The sequence below is a fragment of the Erpetoichthys calabaricus genome, chromosome 4 (assembly GCF_900747795.2).
Source record: "Erpetoichthys calabaricus chromosome 4, fErpCal1.3, whole genome shotgun sequence".
Lineage (NCBI taxonomy): Eukaryota > Metazoa > Chordata > Cladistia > Polypteriformes > Polypteridae > Erpetoichthys > Erpetoichthys calabaricus.
This window is the reverse complement of record NC_041397.2, coordinates 18,520,203-18,543,402: the sequence shown is the minus strand read 5'-3', so window position 1 is coordinate 18,543,402 and position 23,200 is coordinate 18,520,203. Positions and strand designations below refer to the sequence as shown.

At 39.2% G+C, this 23,200-nt stretch overlaps 1 protein-coding gene across 5 annotated transcripts in view; it reads right to left on the bottom strand.

Moving 5' to 3' along the window:
• The window catches only part of robo2 (roundabout, axon guidance receptor, homolog 2 (Drosophila)), an 837,757-nt gene that overhangs the window by 118,636 nt on the left and 695,921 nt on the right, over positions 1-23,200 (bottom strand). For 3 of the 5 annotated variants that reach the window (XM_051926308.1, XM_051926309.1, XM_051926312.1), the window contains exons 17-19: positions 19,867-20,055; positions 18,735-18,761; positions 6,794-6,836 (exon numbers count right to left, since the gene is read on the bottom strand). In XM_051926308.1, the coding sequence (XP_051782268.1) occupies positions 6,794-6,836; positions 18,735-18,761; positions 19,867-20,055 (259 nt within the window). The remainder of the gene's footprint in view (positions 1-6,793; positions 6,837-18,734; positions 18,762-19,866; positions 20,056-23,200) is intronic. The other 2 variants (XM_051926310.1, XM_051926311.1) reach the window with 1 other exon arrangement.

Here is a 23,200-nt window from a genome sequence, read left to right as displayed (position 1 = left end):
AGCATGAAAGTTGTAGAGCAGCCTCTTTGTGTTTTTCTATGTATTTAATAAGATAGATAGATAGATAGATAGATAGATAGATAGATAGATAGATAGATAGATAGATAGATAGATAGATAGATAGATAGATAGATAGATAAGGCACTATATGACAGATGGGTGGCACAGTGGTGCAGTGGTAGCACTGCTGCCTCGCAGTAAGGATACCTGGGTTCGCTACCCGGGTATTCCCTGCGGGGAGTTTGCATGCTCTCCCCATTTTCCTCCCACAGTCCAAAGACTGGAGGATGGATCCTTATTCAGCCGGGAAGCCATAATGGAAGGACAACATAGAAGGCAGCATAACCTGGCTGGGATGCGACTTGATTATTATCAATTGGGGTGAAGGCTTAATGGAGGGACCATTCCTCCCCCAAAGCAGTGGATGTTGGTGTTCCTCTGGTGTGGATGCCCACAGGAATCAAAGGGAATGGTAGTCCTGAAGGACAACCCTGTCGTGGTCCTTAGGTGCCGCAAGAGGGCACTGCAGAGAGAGGGACCACTTATTTTGTTGGGCTTCTGCATGACCTGGAAATGCTTCTGCCATTTAGTACCATGACACCAATTGGAGGAAAAAAAAAAACACTTGTTTTAGAGTGTTTTGACTGATGTTTGTGTGTAAAAGTGTTGGTAAAAAATATTTTATTTATTTGTGCTGGGCAGCATTGTGTCTTGTTTGATGCTCAGTGGTGTCCCCTTGTGGTCATGATAGATAGATAGATAGATAGATAGATAGATAGATAGATAGATAGATAGATAGATAGATAGATAGATAGATAGATAGATATGAGAGGCACTATATGATAGATAGATAGATAGATAGATAGATAGATAGATAGATAGATAGATAGATAGATAGATAGATAGATAGATATGAGAGGCACTATATGATAGATAGATAGATAGATAGATAGATAGATAGATAGATAGATAGATAGATAGATAGATAGATAGATAGATAGATAGATAGATAGATAGATAGATATGAGAGGCACTATATGATAGATAGATAGATAGATAGATAGATAGATAGATAGATAGATAGATAGATAGATAGATAGATAGATAGATAGATAGATAGATAGATAGATAGATAGATAGATAGATAGATAGATAGTAATTTATTTAGTGGTAGTGATGCTTAGAACATTACAACAAGCTAGACAAGAATAGTCCATTCAGCAAGTCTAGATTTAAAAGTCCCTAAAGATCTACTGTCTATCACATTACTTGGTAGCTTATCCCACATGTGTATGGTTCTCTGTGTAAAGAAATCTTCTTTTGCTTAAACTGTAATCTTTCCCCATAATTCATCCTCTGTAGCCCTGGACTCAGCCTAGTCGCTCTTCTCTGGAACTTTTCGAGTGCTGCTATGTCCTTTTTGTAGCCTGGAGACCAAAACTGCACACACTCCAGATGAGGCCTCATCAGTGTGTTATAAAGTGTGAGCAGAACCTCCTGTGACTTGTACTCCACACATCATGCTATATAATCTAACAAAAAGAGTGAACACAGAGATTCAAGATTCACTTTACATCTGGGTGTAAAAGTCACTTACAGTAAACAGAGAAAGCAGCATTGTATGGTGCGAGAAACGTTTTCCACATTTGGTTAAATGAGTAGTCTCCCTTTGGTAAATGCTATCTTTTAAGGTGTTTTTAAATACAGTTTAAAGAATCAATTGACATCATGCTTATATGGCAAAAAAAGTTTATGGACACCTGACCATCACACCTATGTTAGCTTGTTGGATATTCCATTCCAAGACTACTGGCATTAATATGAACTTGGTCCCTCTTTGAAGGTATTACAGGGTTCACTCTTACAGTGTACAGTAGATCCAAGTGGTTGGTTTAAATTAAATTTTACATTAAGAACACAGGGACATGGTTGTAAACATTTTAGAAAGATTTTCTTCGCAAAGAACCATAGACACAAGGAATACATTACCAAGTAGTGTGGTGTAGAGTAGGACTTTGGGGGACCTTTAAGTCTAGACTTGATAACATTTTGGCCAATCTAGGTGAATAGGAAGGATGGGCGTGTTGGGCTGAATGGCCTGTTCTCATTAATTTTTTATTGTTCAGCCCTGTAATTTTTTTCAAGAAATCTGAAAGAGCACTCATGTATGAACATTTCAAGTTTACAATCACAAATTCAAATAAATACAGAACCAAAATTCTTGAACTTATAAATGCTGGGATGATTTGCATAAAACCCATTATTCTGCACCAATCAATATAAAGAGAATATTACAGTGGATTTCACACCATATTCCTTGTATGGATAGGAAAGGCACCAAAATATTTGGATAATTTGAGTATTTGGGAAGGCATCTTATCATTGAATTGGTGCTCCTGATATAAACTCTACACTTGGTGAATTTGTTAAATATCATACAATATCATTATGTCCATCATAGATATGCTGGAAGTGATGGCCATAAGAAATTTTTGTTATACAAAAAATGCCCTTTAAAATCACTGCTAATGAAGTAGCGGGGATTTGTAATTAGGACACAGGGTACTCCTTACAATAAGTTGTGTAGCTTTTGTGCTAAATCAATCATGCAGCCTCTTTGTGTTCTTTATATGTGCTTAATACCCTTTGGAAATTGTATTGAAATGTGAGGAAGAGAACAAAATACATAGATAAAAAACAAAACAAAACAAACAAACAGCATCATTCTTAAAATGAGAAAGAAGGGCATCAAGGTTACAAATTAAACCTAAATATGGGGCCTATAATAACATATTTACTGTATATAGAAGAAAATATATATAAAGCAAAATAATGGTGCCCAAATGCTTTTATTAATATATGACCTAAAAGAAACAAAAGACATGACACAAAGCTAGCAGGTTTCTTAAAGTTTGCTGCATGTGTTATAAAATCAAGCCATCTACAGCTTGTATGACCATTTGTTTTACATGCGGTATGTGTGCATGGCAGCGAGTGCATTTTTAATGAATTATCTTTAACATTATTTAGCAAAAATGAACACAAATTTCCTTTAAAATGTAGAAAGCTTATTGAACTAGCACCTCATAAACAGATTGGCATATGGAGGCAAAGCTAAACCTTCTTGATATTCTTCAGGGGACAGCAAGAGAACGTCAATAATTCTTATCAATATTAGGAGTATCAAGTAATCACAAGCGCTGACTGTATGCACTCCTTGATGCAGAGTTAATTGCTTCGTGTGACAGTAGAAATCTGAGTAGCGTTTGGTTTGCTGGATGAGGCTTTCAATGACACCAGTGGTGCCCCCAGGTGACCACAATAATTAAGTGCAGCACTTGACATGCACATTACAAAGGCCTGTGAAATTCAGTGGGCTGCACCGCATCTTGATTATCTTGGTTTTCAGAAGCCGTTTGATAAGATCCCACATGAGAGACTAGAATTAAACTCAAAGAAGTGGGAGCTCAAGGTGTAGAGTGGAGATGAGTACAAAACACAGAATTTGGTCATGTTAAGAGTGGGGTCCCTTTGGGGTCAGTCCTTGAGCCACTGCTATTTTTAATAAATATAAATCATCTGTATAGGAATATAAGTAACAAGCTGATTAAGTTTGCAGATGATGGAACGGCAGATAAATTGGAATCATTCAAATCATTACAGAGGAACTTGGACAGAATACAGATTTGGGCAGATTTGTGACTATTGAAATTTAGTGTAAAATAAATGTAGGAAGTAGACATGTTAGATATGAACAAACTTGAAAGTACACCTCATGAGATGGACCGAGAAGTCAATGTGGACTCGTCACTATCAACATCTGGACAGCGTATGGAAGCCATTAAGAAGGATAACAGAATGTTGGGTTATATATCAGAATGTGTGAAGTACAAGTCCAAGGAGGTTCTGCTTAAGCTTTAAAACACACTGGTGAGGCCTGATCTGGAGTCCTGTGTGCAGTTTGGGTCTCCAGGCTACAAAAAGGACATAGCAGCACTAGAAAAGGTCCAGAGAAGAGTGACTAGAAGTTGAACCCTTTGACTTTAAACAAACGGAGATTAAGAGGTGACATGATTAAAGTTTTTAAAATTATGAAGGGAATTACCTAAGGGCTGTTACCTAAAATTGAGTTTAACAGGAACACAGCTGGAAACTTGTTAAGGGTAATGGGTGTGCGGCGCTCCTGATATCTATGCAAAAGGACGAAGGTCCAAGTCTTTAGAGTCCTGGTGCTTCCTGCCTTGCTCAATGGTTGTGAGACATGGACGCCATCCAGTGACCTAAGACTAAGACTGGATTCCTTCGGTACTATGTTTTTTTGGAGAATCCTTGGGTCGTACCGCTAGTTTGACTTGGTGTCGAATGAGCAGTTGCTCACAGAGTCCCGAATGAGGCACATTACCTGCATTGTGAGGGAGCATCAGTTATGGCACTATGACCATGGGGCACGATTCCCTGAGCGTGATCTGTCCTCATTGTTGAGGACCCAAATGGTTTTACCAGGCCAAGGGCATGCCCACATAACATCTGGCTGCAGCAGATAGAGGGGCATTTCTGGAGGGTAGGACTGGACCTTAGTCTGACAGGGGGGTTTGCAAACCAGGATCCCAAGCTGTTTTGTCATGTGGTAGGTGCAGCAAGGAGCTTTACCAGTACATGCTCTCCAACCTGACTTGACCTGACCTGATGTAAATAGGATGGATGAGCTTGTTGGGCTGAACAGCCTGTTCTCGCAACAACTATTTTAATGTTCTATTGTGTGATGTCATCTTTAGCCATTGGCCACGGTTATTTTTCTCCTACTCCTGTTGGTTGGGTCACTTGTTACAGGTAAATTTCGCACAAACATTAGTTTCACACAGAAACTATAGTCACATGGAATAAGTTACCAGGCAGCATAGAAGAAAGTAGGAATTTAGAGATCTTCAGATCTCAACTTGATGTTATTATGGACAGTCTAGGTGAATAGGATGGATGAGCCTATTGGGCTGAACGGTCTGTTCTCATCACAATTGTTCTATTGTTGTATAGTGTGTGATAGATGACCGGGGACCTGGAGAAGGGATGGACCGGGAGAGGGGCAGTATCTTCCCCAGGACGCAAGAGGGCAGCTCCCCTGGATTGCAACGGGACCACGGAGCTTGGAAGCTCAACCCTCTAGGGGGCCGTAGCCACCACCAAGGGGGCGCCTGGATGGTTCCAGAGCCATGGACTGCAGTACTGCTGCCTCACCAGGAAGTGCTGCTGGAACAGGAACCAGGTACGCCTGGAATGCTTCCGTGTGCCCATGCAGCACTTCCGCCACTTCAGGAAGTGCTGCAGGAAGGCCATCAGGGAGCATCTAGTGCGCATCCGGGTGCAGTATAAAAGGGGCCACCTCACTCCATTCGCGGAGCCGGAGTCAGGTGGCAGAGGACGGAGCTTGTGAGAGAGGAGTGGAGGCAGCAGTGAAGTAAAAGAGAAGGACTGAGCCTTGTGAGTTTATTGTGGCTGTGTTGTGCTGTAAAGAAGGAGTAGAACATAATAAATGTGTGTGTTGTGGGCATACTGCGTCCATCTGTCTGTGTTCTTGGCATCTTTCCACAAATGTAACACCAGCTTTAGAGCATGGGCACTTATATTTCCTTCTTTTTTATGAACTCTTCCACTCCTTAGTTGAGTAAATTTTGTACAAACATTACTTTTACACAGAAAACCAGAGACAGGTATAATAAATTATCAAGTAGTTTGGTAGAGAGTTGGACACTAGTGACCGGGACCTGATGGTATTTTGTAGAAATTGTTGGGCTAAATGGCTTTTTCTCATCAAAAATGTTCTAATGTTCGTCACGGCAGTAAAAGTTTTGCTCTTATCCCTTTGGGTATTTATACATCTCGATTACAATTATTTTGCCATATCAAAAATAATTATGCAAGATTTTCTGCAAGTAAAGTGGTGGACAGTAGGACTTTAGGGGCCTTTAAAAATTGAGCTGGTGTCATTTTGGAGAAATTAGGAGGATAGGATTGTTTTAGCGAAATGGCTTGTTCGCCTCAAACATTTTGCTAATGTTTTAATATTACTCACGGCACTAAAATTGTGCTCTTATCCAAGTGTTCATTAATAAAGTATGTCTGGATCATAATTATTTTGCCATTGTAAGGGATGGCCGGCATCCCAATCAGGCTTGGACGCCCAAGAAATGTAAGGATGGGGGAAGGCAGCTTCTTTAGGGCACCGCCTTTCCACTCAATGCTAGATGGCATCTTCCATTGGTTGCAGAGGTAACCCGGATTCCAAGAGGGCACCATGGGACTTGGAGTTCTTTAACCCAGCCTTGTTGGGTGCCATGGGTGCAGCAAGGAATGAAAAGCCCTGTGTCAATGGATTTCCTCCTCACCCGGAAGTGCTGACAGACCACATGGGTGGATGCTTGGAAGCACTAATGGGGCGGCTAAAATAAAAGGGACTGTCTGCTTCACATTGACAAGCCAGAGTCGGGTGGAAGGTGGACGAAGCTTACTGGGAGGAGCGGAGAAGGCAGAGATCAAGGGATAGACAGAGAGAAGAAAGAAAGAATTGTACTTGTGTTTATTGTGGTACTTGTGGTAGTGGTGGGAAACGCTGGCTGTAAAAAGAGTTTTCCAGAATAAAGGCTCTTTGTACTTTTAGCTTTTGCCCTATGCCTCTCTGTGTTGGGTTTGGGGAGCGGGAGTGCCCCCTGGTGTCCATTCCATATAAAAGACCATTCTGCAAGGTTTGCTTTTAAGCTGCATGTCGGCCTGATAAAGAAAATGTATCATCAGTGCTTACCTTCCATTACTCATCATCCCTCCATCCACACGTTGAAAGGTTACTTCATTGACGACAGAGAAAAAGACAAAAAAATGGAAGTTTTATAATTTATTCAAGTTAAGCAATTATTAATAACAGTTTGATAGCAAACAATTAAAAAATTAAGATACATAGAAATTAATTGGACTATCCTTAATATACAGCATGTATTAAATGTTAGTCCCAAACAATGTACTCTACAGTATAAAGCATTAATTGTATTCACAATTCTGACTCTTTTATTTGTTTCAAGCCACTATACCTCACTTGCTTTCCAATCAAAATTCATTCAAAGGCTCAGGAGAATGAGGCATTGCTATCTTCAGTTTATGGCACATTATACATTTTTATAGTTAATCATTAATAATAAAGATGACATTATCAAATGTTAAAAAAAAATGAGACTATGAAACGGCATCTTCAAATAGCTGATTAAATGAAAAATAATCAAACGCATATGAATTCAATTGTGTATTCAAATGCAGTAGCCATCTCTTCTTGTCAGCCTTTCCTGCCTTATCACACAGCTGCCAGTGCCAGGCTGTGTATCTGTCTCAGGCCTTGAGGCATTTTAGTGGAGGGTGACGGGGTCACTGGAGTCACATGGAGCATTTCTACAATATTTCTTTACAAGGAACTGCTTCATTAGTGCTCGTCCATTCACAATATAAGAGGAGCAAATGGCAATGCAATTTCAGGCGGCATTTATATGTTCGTCTTTTTGACTTTTTTTTTGTTTTCAGATAATATTAAAGATTGACTACTGATGGCTTTTGAAAGGTGGTTAGAATACTTTTCATTTTTATACCCTTAGGTGGTGTTTAATAGAAAATAAAAAATAGACAAGTGGTTTTCAGTGTTTGGTAAATTATAAATATAACTATAAATAAAGGCTAAAGACCTCCTCCATATCAAGCGAATCTGTTGGTCTGAGGGGGCAGAAAGCAGGTTAATAGACTGCTTTGATGGTGCGGAGTGGGATGTGCTCAGGGACCCTGACATAGATTTAAGTGATATACAGACGAGGTCACCGGCTAGCTAAAATATTACACCAATAATTGTGTACCATTGAAGACAATCCCGACATTTCCCAATAAGAAAATGTGGTTCAACAATAAAATTAGGTGTGTTTAAATCAGGGGATACAGTATGCAATGGAGGAATCTATAAGACATGTGAAAGAAGACTACAGAGTGCAACTTGAAATGCGAAGCGCAACATCCCCGTCTGATGAGCATTTCTATGGCTGCTTGGATGCTCAAATCATGGACACTGCTGAGAAGACTCCACAGTGCACAGGGCAAGTTTAATCTGAAACTCTTACAGCAGCATGTGTAGAAAACTCTGATGAGGATGATAATCCACAAGTCTGTGGAGAGAAGTGGACACCAGGAACCTTTAAAACTAAACATGATGTTTATATTATAGAAATCAGGTAGATAGGATTGTTGGGCTGAATGGCTTGTTCTCATAAAAAAAAATCTAATCTTCATAATAGTAAGGGATGTGAGATACCACCTCACATCATCAGGATATGTGCAGCGTAGCAAACCACAGTGTTTACAGATATATGGGGGTGGGCAAAAGTAGGTTTAGAGTTGTTCATGTGGAAAAAGACATGCAGGTTATGATTAATACACTCAAGCACACATCTCTCTATTATAAAAAAAAAAAATCTTGAGACGAGTCGAGACAAGACTATTTCCAAGAGATTTTTTCAAGTCCCGTGAGATGAGACTATTGCCAAGAGATTTTATCAAGTCCCGCCCTCCTCTCAACCATTTACGGTTAATGGCCTATACCTATGGTCCTCTCACCTCTCGTTCGTGTGAATGATTTTGTCAGATACAGTTCCTGTGCTCTCAGCTCTTATAAATTTTTACGTTTTCCTCACTTTAGTTTCCCAATTAAAGAAGACTTATTATGTCCAAATCTTAATGAAGAATTTCATCCTGAAGGGTTAGCAACAGAAGAAATGAGTACACGGGCAATCCTAGCACCGAGAGTCAAACGAATTTCTGTGTAAATTGTCGATCAGTTACACGGCAAATTGGTTAAATGCGTATCAATAGACTATGCTGAAACAGTTAGTGATGATGGTGCATGAGATTAAAACATCAGCTTACAATATCACGAAGAATATCAACAACCGTTAACAGCGTGCGGTCTTCCACCGGCAGAATTACTGTTGAAAAAAAGATGTAATGTTATTGCTTAATTTATGTCTGAGTGATGGGCTGTGCAATAGGACAAAATTAGTTTTATTCAAAATTGGTCGAACAATTTTAACAGGCGACAAGAACGGTAATGCAGTACATCTTCTGCAGAAAACATGAGACACCAAAGGAGATCTTGATATACCATTCGTATTAAAACGTTTACAGTTTTCCGTTAGAATAGCTTTTGCTATGACAAATCACAGGGACAAACATTCGAAAAAGTCGGTTTATTTATTAGAGAGATAGAAACGATATTCACTCACGGGCAGTTATATGTTGCGCTGTCATGATGCAAGTCCAAACATGGAATCAAAATTCAAAGCGATATTGATGAAAAGTTCATTCCAAATATTGTTTTTACTGGTTTTACAGTAATAGTGTAAGATTAAAAAGTATTTGTGTGTTAATTTCAAAGCCAAACAGAACAAAAACGTATAATGCAAGAAATACCTCTAACGCAACATGAAACATCATTTTCTTTCAATTTATTGCGTTTTACTAATTTTTACTATGGTTAATTATTCGCTGTAATGTAAAATAGTTAAGTCTATTATGCATATGTAATAATTCCCATGAAAGTAACAATCTGTTTAAATTGTACATCCGCATCCCCATAAGCAAGCGGCAGAGCCACAAAGTGGCTAGCGCATAGCACCCGCTCTGGGGATGGCGAGCAAAGCTAGCAGGGGGCAGAGCCCCCTAGTTAATAATAATAATAAGAAGAAGACAAGTAATACAAATAAATAATACAATAATATAGACAGGCAGGTTATTATTGCTATACACTTTAATAATAATAAGGAAAAGACAAATAATGTAATAATTAACAAATAAATATTAATACAAGGACAAACTGTAAACCTCCTTTTGTTCACCCCTATATGTTTGAGCCAGGGTTCCTCTCCTTTTGGGGTTCAAAAATCTCTTTGTTTATTTTGTTTAATTTTTTTTAAGTTAACAGTGTTGATTATTTACATTGTTAATGTCAAGTTGTGGGTAGTTCCCCAAGAAGTGGGACCACCTTGCCCATCACTACATGGGGACTGCCCTCAGCGATATAAATGCTTGGGAAAATTGACAATCCCTTGTGGTTCATTGAATGCGCTTATGGTGTGGTGAGCTCTGCATTGTCTATGCTGTGCTTTTGTGTTACAGTGATCCCTCGCTATATCGCGCTTCGTCTTTCGCGGCTTCACTCCATCGCGGATTTTAAATGTAAGCATATGTGAATATATATCGCGGATTTTTCACTGCTTCGCGGATGTCTGCGGTCTACAGTACGTGTGCTTCCTCAGTTGATTTGCCCATTTGAATTCAAACAAGGGATGCATTTGAATTGAAACAAGGGACGCTATTGGTGGATGGCTGAGAAGCTACCCAGTCAGAGCATGCAGTTAAGTTCCTGTGTGCTGCTGATTGGCTCAGCGACGGAGTGCTGCATTAACCAGGAAGTACTAATCTCACTCATTCAGAATTAACGTGCACAAGCGCCAACAGAAGATGCAAATGATTGCAGAAAAGGTAAAAGTTTTGGATATGTTGAAGGAAGGAAAGAGCTGCACCGCTGTAGGACACCATTACAGCATAAATGAGTCCACGATTCTTTTTATTTAAAAAGGAGGAAAAGCATATAAGATCTACGGCCGCAGTGTCCTTTAACCAGGGCGCAAAATGAGTTGCAAGTGGACGTTGTAAGGCAGTAGTCTGGATGGAACCTGCTTTAGGGATTTGGATTGAAGAGTGCTGGAAGAAGAACAACGGCGGTGCTACACAGTCGCCTGAAGAGGCTCCTTTAGAAGAGCTGTAACGCTATCCTTTGTTGTGCAGTAAAATTAAACTCATCGTTATCGGACAAGTCGTCGTGTCATTGTTGGTCAGTAACCATAATTAATTATTTACGTACAGTACTTATTACATGTACATAGTTTAGTGTCACTGTACACACATTTTATTGTATACAATTTTTCTTGCATTGTACGTATTTATTGCTGGTGGCCTGTCTGTCGTAATGGCTGTAACATATGTGATATCAGAGACGCTCGATATCTTTAAAATAATATTTAGGTTTTACTGTATGTAAACTGTGTTTACATACATAATTTCAATGAATCTTACCTAATATCTAAGAGAATACAAAGGGTTTATGCTGTATAATTGTGCGTGAAATGTTTATAATAGTGTGGGAGAGTTTATAAGGGCTTAAAATATATAAAAATAACCACATGAACATATGGTTTCTACTTCGCGGATTTTCTTATTTCGCGGGTGGCTCTGGAACGCAATCCCCGCGATGGAGGAGGGATTACTATATTCTGGATTTTTTTGACTTTTCTGCTGTTTTTGACTTCACCCAGTGAATTATGTTTTGGTTGCCTCAGGACTACATTTTTAGACAACAGGGATATTTTTTTTGTCCAAATAAATCATTTTTTTATTTATGAAGATTCTTTATTGCCCTTTCTCTGACTAGCAATGGTTTGACCGTTCCCCACCTCTACAAACATTTTTGGTATTTTTTCAGGACTATGTGCTTAGAACTTCTCTAGTAAATAACAATGGATATCTTTTTATGTCTCACTGTTGCATTCTATTGTCCAACCCGGTTTAAAAAATCCTACTGTTTCACTTCCCTAAAGTAAAGGGTTGTGTTGATGAAATGCTTAGAAAGGCAGGAACTGTCACACATTAATCCTTCTATTATAAAGTTCTTGTACCTCTTTCACTTTGCTTAGCAGAAAGGTAGTGGACTATGTTGTATCCCTTGCTCTTTGCACAACTTCTGATGAGAACGGGCCATTCAGCCCCAACAAAGCTTGCCAATCCTATCCATTTAATTCCTCCATGTCTAGCTTTAAAGGTCCCTAAAGTCCTACTGTCCACCACACTGCTTGGTCACTTATTCCAAGTGTCTGTGGTTCTCTGTGTGATGAAAAACTTCCTAATGTTTGTGTGAAATTTACCCTTAACACATTTCCACCTGTGTCCCTGTGTTCTCGATGAACTCATTTTAAACAGACTTAATACACTTTACTAATTCTTTTTGTAATGTTGAACAGTTTAATCATGTCACTCCTTGTTCTCCGTTTGCTTAAACTGGAAAGGCTCAGCTGAACTTGCTGAGCAGTTGTTTGAAATCTTTCCCTCTTGCAAATGATCTTCCAGACAGTGGAATGGGAGTTTGGAGATCTTTTTAAATCCTATTTTTAAATAGGCATCTATAACTTTCTTTCTGAAGGCCTCAGCGAGCTCCTTTGATCTACAGTAGGTCTAGTGGTAACACACACTTCAACAACAAAGAGCAAACCAAACTAAATTTCAGAAGGTTATATGAAGCAGGATTCGTCAAGATCCTCTTCAATGATGTTCTAATGATCTAAACCCGATCTGGTGCATATGATTCTAATTAAGGGCATTTGCGGTAGTGATAAATGTAAGGATGGGCTTACTTGTTCCAAATACAAAATATGTCTTTTTGTTTATTTATATTATACTATGCACTACAAAATGTAAATGTGGCATGAAAGTAATTATATTATACTAGACAAAGAGCCTGTTTCGACAAAGTAAGATGAAACAGGCATGAGTGGAATAGTAATAAGTATAAGCACCACAAACCTAATATACAGTAGGTGTATTGAATGAATGCGTAATTGAATCAGAATGCGTAATTAGGCCTCGAGCTGTAGTTGAAATCGCCTTTCAGGCCTCTAGAACTTTAATCGAAGTCGCCCTTCTCTTTGAATTTTTGCGGCCGTAATTCCGCCGCCTGCAACGATGTTGGGGTTGGATGTCGGTTGAAGTCGCCTTTCTCTTTGAATTTTCGAGGCTGTAAATCCGCTGTCTGCCGTGATGTCAGTCTCGTAAGGTTTTTCGGGCAGCTGAGCAGAAGGTGACTGCGCATCCGGCTTCGGACAGATGTGAGTGAGCGAGTGAGTGAGTGAGTGAGTAAGTGAGGAGGCTGGCGAATTATGTATTAAGATATAACCTTTACCTATAGATACTGTATTATTTAAATGAAGATCAAATCTTGATACATCCACAAATGTTAAAAAAGAAAAAACCTTTTTTGGGGTGTACCTCCTTTTCACATAACTGTAAGGACCAAAAAAAACAGCTGCTCTAAGCATCAACTGTTAGGTTCAAGCATCCCACATATTGTGTTATGGAAATTACTTTACTTAATTGCTTTAGAACTAACTTGTGCAGATGGAGATTGACATGCCTGGCACGACAAATAATAGGATCTTCAGCTATTTCTTTTTCACTTGAGTAATACACAAGAATTTTCTGTACTCTCACCAAATATATCCATCCATCCATCCATCCATTATCCAACCCGCTATATGCTAACTACAGGGTCATAGGGGTCTGCTGAAGCCAATCCCAGCCAACACAGGGCACAAGGCAGGAAACAAACCCCGGGCAGGGTGCCAGTCCACCACAGGGTCTCACCAAATATACTTTAAAAAAAATAAATCTGCCAGCCTGATGGTTTTTCAAAAACTTCCATTAACAAACATACTGTACCAATACATTGCTTGTTACTGGGCTCTTATCTGAAATTAGGTTAGTCTCAATGAAATATTCCCCTTCAAAGGGGGTGAAAATTTGCAAGCCAGCTGGACAGCTTTTCTTTCTAACACTTCTACAAACTTTAACCAAAAGATAAAGATATAATGAAGCTATTTGACATTTCCAACAAGTGAGCCTTATGAAATCTTAGAAGTTGCTATCTCTACTTAGCCACATTTTTCCAGCACAAATAAGTACTCTACTGTTACTCAAATGAGATTCGTTTCAACTCCTGATAAGCAGTTTCTCAAATATGAATGCTGTTTAATCCTCTTTAATAGGCATTAACTGAGTGCAGATAATAAGCGAATAAAAATTCCATCAAATTTTCTGTCTGGTCCCGGATGATCCTGTCAAATGATTTATCCTGTTCTTCTTGACAGTTTTAGGAGGCTGGTATGAAATTTCAGGCATCTTTATGAGTTCTTTCCTACACATTTAGCAGTTTTTTTATCACTTGTGACATTTCCCATTTAACATGCGCATATTACTGTTCATTAATTCTTTGCCAGTCTTCTTTTTTTCTGTTGTTAAACTCAATTTTTCCATTCTTCATTTTGTGAGTCAATATACATGTTCTGTAATTTGAACCAAATCTGTTTATTCAAAACTGTAATTATTTTCCTGCTCTCTTACATGCATTTAAAAGGATGATGCTTTTGTTTAATTTAAATAGGACAATGGATGGAATGCTAAAATTAATTACTGTTATAAAGATTTAGACACAGCAACTTCTGAACCACAAACAGATGATCTGAAATAAAATCATGCCAACTACACTATTGTCAAATTAACACTTAGAAATTAGTATGAAAGAACGAAGATATCTCTATATCTCCAAAAAAAGCCTAGCAGTGTTCATTAGACTTTGACAGCTTCAGAAAAGTTTACACTATTTTAAGCTTCGTTCGTATTTTTTACATCCGAGATGAACATCCCTTTGAAGTAAATGATAAAATGGTGAACATAATAAATATGAATTCCTGTCAAATGTTTTAATTGTATACATACATTTGATCCAAAGGATTTATTTATTTTTAGTTAAAGATCCATAAATAAATATGACTATTTTATGAATAAATAAAGAATACCTTGTTAAAGTTATAGAATAATGTATAAAAAAGTAGATTTCAAAAGACTATCATTCAAAAAAATGAATCAATGACAAATTCAGCTCATTCATTTTATGAGGATATGTGTGGAAAAATGTGGCTATTAAATGAATAGGATAAGCTTTTAGGACAGACACCCATCAGCCACAACATTAAAACCACCTGCCTAAAAATATTGTGTAAGCCCCCCTTGTGTTGCCAAAGCAGCTCTGACCTGTTGAAGCATGGACTCCACAAGACCTCCAGTGTCCTGAGGTATCTGATACAAAGACGTTAGCAGCAGGTCCTTTAAGTCCTGCAAGTTGCGATATGGGTCCTCCATTGATCAGACTTGTTTTCCAGCACTTTGCACAGATGCTCAAATTAGATTAAGATCTGGGACATTTGGAGGCCAAATCAACTCCTTGCCATGTTCCTCAAACCATTCCTGAACAATTTTTGTAATATGGCGGGGTGCATTATTCTGCAGAAAGATTTCACTCCTATCAGGGAATACCATTGACAGGAAGGGGTGTACATGGTCTGCAACAATCTTTAGGGAGGTGGTAGGTGTCAAAGTAAAATTAATAATGAATGCCACGGCCTAAGGCTTCCCAGCAGAACATTGCCCAGCTTCACCCTACCTCCAGCAGCTTGCCCTTTTCCCATAATGCATTCTGCTATCCACATGTTCTTAAAGAAAACATGATTCATCAGACCAGGCCGCCTTATTTCATTCCCCATAGTTCAGTTTTGATGCTCACATACTCACTGTAGGTACTTTTGGTGGTGGAAAGGGGTCAGCAAGGACACTCTAATTGGTCTACAGCTACACAGCTCCATATGCAGCAGGCTGCAATGCACTGTTTGTTTTGACACCTTTCTCTCATGGACAGTATTTTTACGCAATTTGTTACACAGCTATTTTTCGTGGGATCAGACCTTCAGGCTAGCCTTTGCTCCCCACATGCATCAATGAGCCTTGGGTGCCAATGACCCTGTCACTGATTTACAAGATGACCTTCCTGGTACTAATTTTGTACAGCATCCTGGGAACACTCCACAAAACCTGTCATTTTGGAGTTGCTCTGACCCAGCCATTTAGCCATCATAATGTGACCCTAGTCAAAGTCGCTCAGATCCTTATGGTTGCCCATTTTTCCTGCTTCCAACACATCACCTTCAAGAACTGACTGTTTACCTGCTGCCTATTACATCCCACCCTTCGACATTTTCCATTATAATGAGATAATCAGTGTTATTCACTTGAGCTGTCAGTGTTTTTTTTACATTGTGGCTGATCGATATGTGTTTGTAAAGTCACTGTTACCACACAACGGGGGGAATTTTTACTATTGACTTGTATGAGTTGAGATATGTCTGCAAAAATTACAGAGATAGGCGTTTCTTCTAAAGTTATACAATGTTGCCAGCTGCACGTATTGTAGCTACGCATAACAATGGGTCTTGATGTTAAACATTGTCTGGATCTAGAAGACTCAAGTTCAGGTGCCACATGCATGAGTTCTAAGAATTCTGCATTTGGACCTCCTTTCTCCACAAACTCATCCACTTGACCGACAAGGTGTGAATCGGTATATAATGGTTCAATGTGGATCACACAGAGCATGGACAAGTTCTTCAACTGCCTCCATTTTGTCTACAAAAACTTGTAAAATTTCAGGGAAAAAGCCATTTTCACAGGAAATGATGGAATTTTACTGACCCATTGATCCACACAGGACAAATTCAACTAGGGGTTATCTTTTAGACTTTCTTTACTCATCTGTGAATGCACAGTCTGTAAAACATTTTTAACGAGAGTGATTTGGACTGAACTAAAATTAGATAAGTCTTTTGGTACCTTTTGGCGTAAAATGAATCCAGACCAAATAAGGTTTAGTCCTAACAAATATTTTCAATTTTCTTAGAGTTTTCAAAATAATACACTGCTAAGATGCCCTGATACTCTTTATTTATTTAATTATGTTTATGTCTCAATGGTGTTACTGTTTCAAACAAACAAACAGAAAAGAAAAAAGACAACCATAAGGTTCAGTCATAAGATCTAACTTGTCCCTAATGCTGCTGCTCCAGCCCTGGAAACTCTGAATGGATTATCTGAGTTTGTGAATGCTGTTTTTAAATGTAACAACGGTTGACATTTGTAGAAAGAAGCAAGACAATTGTTCTTGCAAACTATGATGCATTTAATAGCTCTCATTTATTAGTCTCTTATTGGACTATTTACTAGTCCCTTATTTCATAAAGATGGCATTGCAAGTAAGCATACTAAGTATAAAGCACATGAATATATTCATTTTTGCATTTTCAGTAGTTCAATTTGTGGGCCAAAGTCTTTCCCAGCAAAGAAATTCGGAGTAAACCTTTATGGGGGCGGGGGTCAGAAAAATTCACAGAATCGATCAATTAACACAGAAGTAGGATGTAGTTATTGAATATGTCGGAAGTTATTTTATAACTACAGTTTGGTTAATCAGTCCAAAGACTGGCATCACGCTCAGCTGATTGAGTGTGCACATGACTTATTTTTCTCCACTCCACCATGGTAGATATTCAAGAGACGCCAATGACTGCATTTTTTGTTCTTGACAAACTTGTGCATAAAGAGTTTATTTACCATGAACAGATAGTTAACCAGTGACATTGCATTGAACTGTTGAGGCATCTACGGGAAAGTATCAGGTGTCACACATGTGTGATTAGGGGGCAGCCAAAAAGGACCAATGGAATGCAAAAACTCACCGGATGGGGATCTAAGACGGCGTACTAATGCTTCTTTCCTTTTCTCACCAGAAAAACCAAAGACCAAATGCACTCCAGTACTTGAATTCTATGCTGTGACATGATCCCGTCATGGGAAGAACTTCCGCATTCCACCTGTCCCTCTTTGATGACTTCACCTCCGGTCGCCCTCCAATGACTTCACCTCCGACACCCTCTGTTCACATCATCTCCTCCCTGAACTTATTTCCAGTCCATATACCATAAATTGTGCTGTCTTATTGCCTTTGTTTGTCGACTGTGTATCACAACGCTGACCGTACTGTACAATATAGTGACTTTATGGGGACGGTTCCCCAACCCTTAATCTGTCTCTCTGGTCTCTTTTCTTCACACAGGAAAAAAAAACATTTAGAGAACTAGCTAACCCAAAACTGGATGTTACATTATGACAACGCACCTGCACACACTGCATTGTGAGTCAAAGAGTGGTTTGTGGTTTGCATCATCATTACTGACCAGACCTCGCTCTGTGTAGCCAATTTTTATTAACGAAATGAAAATTGAGACTGAAGGGATGACGATTTGCTACTGTGACAGAAATCTAGGAACAAAATGCAGAACTAACAAAAGTGGAGTGCAGAAAACATTTCCAAGAAAACGGTGGTTTGCATCATCGTTTCTGATCAGATCTCGCTCTGTGTAGCATCTTTTGTTTAACGAAATGAAATTTGAGATTGAAGGGAAGAAGTTTTGCTACTGTGACAGAAATCTAGGAACAAAATGCAGGAGTAACAAAAGCGGAGAGCAGGAAACATTTCCAAGAATGGGAGAAGAACAGGGATAAATGTATCGCATGTTAAGGAGAGTATTTGGAGGTGACTTAAAGGGAATTGCTGTACGCTTTATAGTGAAGTTAACAATTCTGGGAATTTTTGTGTCTCCATCGTACATACACAATATTTACAGCGAAACTTTTCCGAAACCACTGTATTTTCTTTCTTTGAGATGAATGCTCATGTATATTATTCATATATAGAAGTGTTGCATACAATAAATAAACTGTATTTCAAATCTGGGGATTCTGTTAAACAGAATACTGTTGAAAATGTCATATTCACAAAAAGTCTAATGTAAAACATAGAGGTGTGACCAGTGGGATACACACAGACATACTGTAATACACTTAGGATTAAGGATGGAGTCACACACAAGTGGTTATTACATTGGACAGTTAGCACATCTAGGTGTAGCAAGAGGGGAAACAGTGGAAGACAGACTAATGGACAGTACCTGCAGGGGTGAAGGTGAAGGACTGAACTGCAAAACAAGAAGACAAAGAAGTCATGAGTTAAAAGACCCTACAAAAACCCAGCGGCAACTGTTCATCGGTCAGTTTGGAACGGTATTTATTTATTTACAGTCTGCATTTGAGCCAGGAAGCAAGCAGTGAGACACCAGTGAGTTAAGGAATGATGTATGGCGGTGAATATGAATAGAACACCCATACACAGACTGACCATTTTTACTTAAACACAATGACACAAACTTCACCACTTTATTGATTTCGACACAGGAATGGCTAATTTCAGATATTCAGGCAATTTCTTGCTTTAAAACCAAATACAGAGGGGTTAGGCATTTTGATGAAACAAGAAAAAATGAGGGTTACGAGATGAGAGATGAACAATGTGGTTTTCACGAGATGGCAGCTGAGAGACCATTTGCTTGGAGTCTGCAGCGCCAATGCTCAATTAGCAGCATGTCATCTTCCCCCATGGGCCTTTCATGTAAATGTAAACTCCCACAAGATTATATTTTCGTGAACATTTTTAAGATTCTGAGCACTCTCTATCTTTTCAGTTATGTTGACCAAGGTCAAACATTTTCTTGACAAATGTCGCACTGTCTTCTTTCAGCATGCCTGGAAGCCTACTATCTCAGAATGCACAATATTTATTTCATGGCCTAAAATAAAAAAAAAACCCAGAGTGTAAAAATAGCTCTATCTTTACGGCAGGGAGAAGACGTAAAAAGACATAAGTGTTTTGCAATTTGAAATTCTAAAGTGTGCAACTACAGTTTTCAATTATAGGCAATCGATACCATTGTGCTCATTTACCCAACGGCACAAAAACATAACGCTATGGATGTTATGAAACCCTGGAAGAAGAGGAACTTAATAGCACTGTGGTCATAGGACGGCCAGGACTGCTTTACCAGATCATGTCATGTCCATGTATAAGATGCAATGCAACTAACTAGTTGTCTCTTGAAAAGATTCACATTTTTAGATGTGTGTAAATATATATATATATATATATATGTATATAAAAACACATATGAAATGAGTCGTGTTAGTTTTTACAAGAAGGCCACCTCAATTACATTTAGTCTTTAAAAACCATAGGGGCAGATTGCTTACCGGCATAGTTGCTCAGTCCCTTTCTCTTCTTCCGTCGCCAGTACAACCAAATGCTGAATCCCATTAGAATCACCCAACATGCCCCACCTATCCCTGCAATAAAAGCAGGCTGCTTGACAACATCCGTTATCTGCTCGGTGATGCTGTTATTGCTGCCGGCTCCACTCATAATGACATCCTTGAAATTCCCTACAAAACAAAACAGGCGACAAGTGGTGCCAGGTCAGAATAGATGATCTGTCACTGCAGGTTTACTGTGTATCTTTGACGTTTGTAGCCTGTCGATGAAAATAAGGAGGACGTACAAGCTGAAAAAGAGATACTGCATAGAATACAGTGACCTCTGGCAAAACTATGACAGACTCTGATCTGGCCCCTGGATACAGTGAATAACATCATCTATCAACTTCTTCAATTCATTTGATAAGGATGCTGGCCTTGGTAACAGATTACAGTCTTTTATTGTTCCAGCTACAAGTGAGCAGAGCTCTGATTGCTTCCCTTATACTATATTTTATCTTTTAAGTGCATTATTGTTGTATTTCATAGAATAATGAAGTGCACTGGACATTAGCTGGTTGTTTTAGTCACAAAATCAAATAAACATTAGTTATCTGGTAGCATATTGGAATGACCCTGTCTATTAACTAGTCAAATAACTATTCTATGGAATAATCAGCTTTACGTGTTGAATGGTCCATTAGTTGTCACATGCGTGCATGCCCATTGGGGTTAGCTAAGGGCTTTGTTCATGGTAATCTCTTGGTGGGACACAGGATGGCGCTAGTTACTAACACCTTTCCGCTTCTTCCCTCTGTAGACCAGTAGATTGAAGGCTTTACCAACTTTGACGTCACTTCCGGTGTCCATCCACCTGGATCTGCCTCTTCCTGCCAGAAGTCCCCATTAACAAAAGTACTTAAGCAATCATATTGAAACTCACGTCTGTCGGGATGATTTCTTTATTTAATGCGTTTGTTAAACCACATTTTCTTTCCAATTATACAGGGTTTGCCTGCGGGGTGTTCCAACACTTCATGCCTTGTCTGTGATCTTTCTTATACAGTCTATATCAGGGGTCCTCAGTAACAGTCCTGGAGGGCCGCAGTGGCTACAGGTTTTCATTCCAGCCAGTTTCCTAATTAGAGCTCAGTCCTTGCTGATAATGAAGCTTGGTATTTAACTCTATGCCTTGTTAGCGCTGCCATTTATCAAAGACAAATTTTAGTTACTTTGTAGATCAGAGGTTCTCAATTACAGTGCTGCAGGTTTGCAATGGGTGCAGGTTTTCACTTTAACCAATTTCTTAATTGGAACCCATTTATTTACTACTAAAGCAATGTGTTTTTGGACATTATTTTAGTTATCTTGCCTGTTACAATTTAGAACCCATAACTACCTATTATAGTTTTTATTGTTGCCTGTTTTCTTAACCAGTGTAGCAGTAGAGGTCTTTGTCCACCTCTTGAACCCTCAGGTACCACTCTGAACACCAGGTAAAAGTCCAAGACTTCTTTATTATATAACAATAACTTGCACAAAGCATTCTCCACACCACACTACTCATATACTACAATAATAAACTCTCAATACTCTTTCCTCCTCGCCCAGACACTTCACCACCCTACCTCCCAGCTCAGCTCAGTGTCTGGGCTTTCCCACAATCCTTTTATACACCCTGACCCGGAGGTGTTCCTGTCCAATCAGTCCACAGTTCCTTATTCTTTCCGGGTCAGGGTAAACAGATCTTTTCTTCAACCCGGGAGCACGTTGTTCCTTCCTATCACGTGACCGTGACGTACTCCCGGGTTATAGGGCACATAAGAGCCTACGAGCCCCCCTACAGCGACGCCTGGTGGCCCCCAATGTATCCAGCAGGGCTGTGTATAAACACTACATAGTCCATGAGGCCCTGCTGGAACTCGGGGCACGATCATGCTGTCGGGAGAGCTCCTCCTGGCGGCCTGGGGGTGAGGGCCGGAATATGTAGCCGGCCATCCATCACACCAGACATTAGTTAATAATGAAATGCAGAAAACCAATAAACCAGCAGCTTTCCATCTAACATGCTTTTTTTAAACCACGAAGTGTTTGCGTTAAAAAATGTTTAGAAATAAATGAGAGAGGAATTGGAAGGAGCATTAGGTTTAAATCTGTTTGGCTCCACAAAACATAAGAATAATGTTCTCAGAGACAGACTAAAACTCTACAGTGCAATTAACATTTCTCTTGGATGAATGAAAGCGCTAACAAGCCAAACAGTTACAGTAAATATCAAGTTTTATTACCAGCCAGGCCTGTCTTCTAATTAGAAAACTAGTTGGAAGGAGAACCTGTAGCCACTGCGGCCCTCCAGGACCGTGACTGAGGACCCCTGGTCTATATTATGAACCAAAACCTTTTCATTTAATATTTTATTATTCTATTGATTTCAGAATAGCAGTTCAATTGCTCATGCATGTCAGAGGGACTCCTTCAAGGATCCTGCCAGGGTGAGACGGGGCACTACCGCTAAAAGTCTCATCTGTTTTTCTACATTCCTTTAGATTATATTAGAGATTTTTATTGTCACATACACTGCAGGAGCACAGTGAAATTCTTATGATATAATTGAAACTACAGTAAATTAATGAGTACATTAGAACATTAGAACACTCTAGACGAGAACAGGCCATTCAGCCCAACAAAGCTCGCCAGTGCTATCCTTTTATTTCTTCCAAAAAAACATTGTTGAGTTTTGAAAGTCCCTAAAGTCATACTGTCTACAACATTACTTGGTAGCTTATTCCAACTGTCTATCGTTCTTTGTGTAAAGAAAAACTTTGCAATTTTTGTGCGGAATTTACCCTTAACATGTTTCCAACTGTGTCCCTGTGTTCTCGATGAACTCATTTTAAAGTCACAGTCTCGATCCACTGGACTAATTCCCTTCATAATTTTAAACACTTCAATCATGTCACCTCTTAATCTTCTTTTGCTTAAACTGTAAAGGCTCAGCTCTTTTAATCTTTCCTCATAACTCATCCCCTGTAGCCCTGGAATCAGCCTAGTTGCTCTTCTTTGGACCATCTCTAGTGCTGCTATGTCCTTTTTGTAGCCTGGAGACCAAAACTGCACACAGAACTCCAGATGAGGCCTCACCAGTGTGTTATAAAGCTTGAACAGAACATCCTGTGACTTGTACTACATACATCAGGGCGCTATATAACCTAACATTCTATTAGCCTTCTTAATGGCTTCTGAACACTGTCGGTAAGTCGATAGCTTAGAGCCCACTATGACTCCTAAATCCTTCTCATAATGTGAGAAGCAGATTGTGAGTAGCAGATGATAA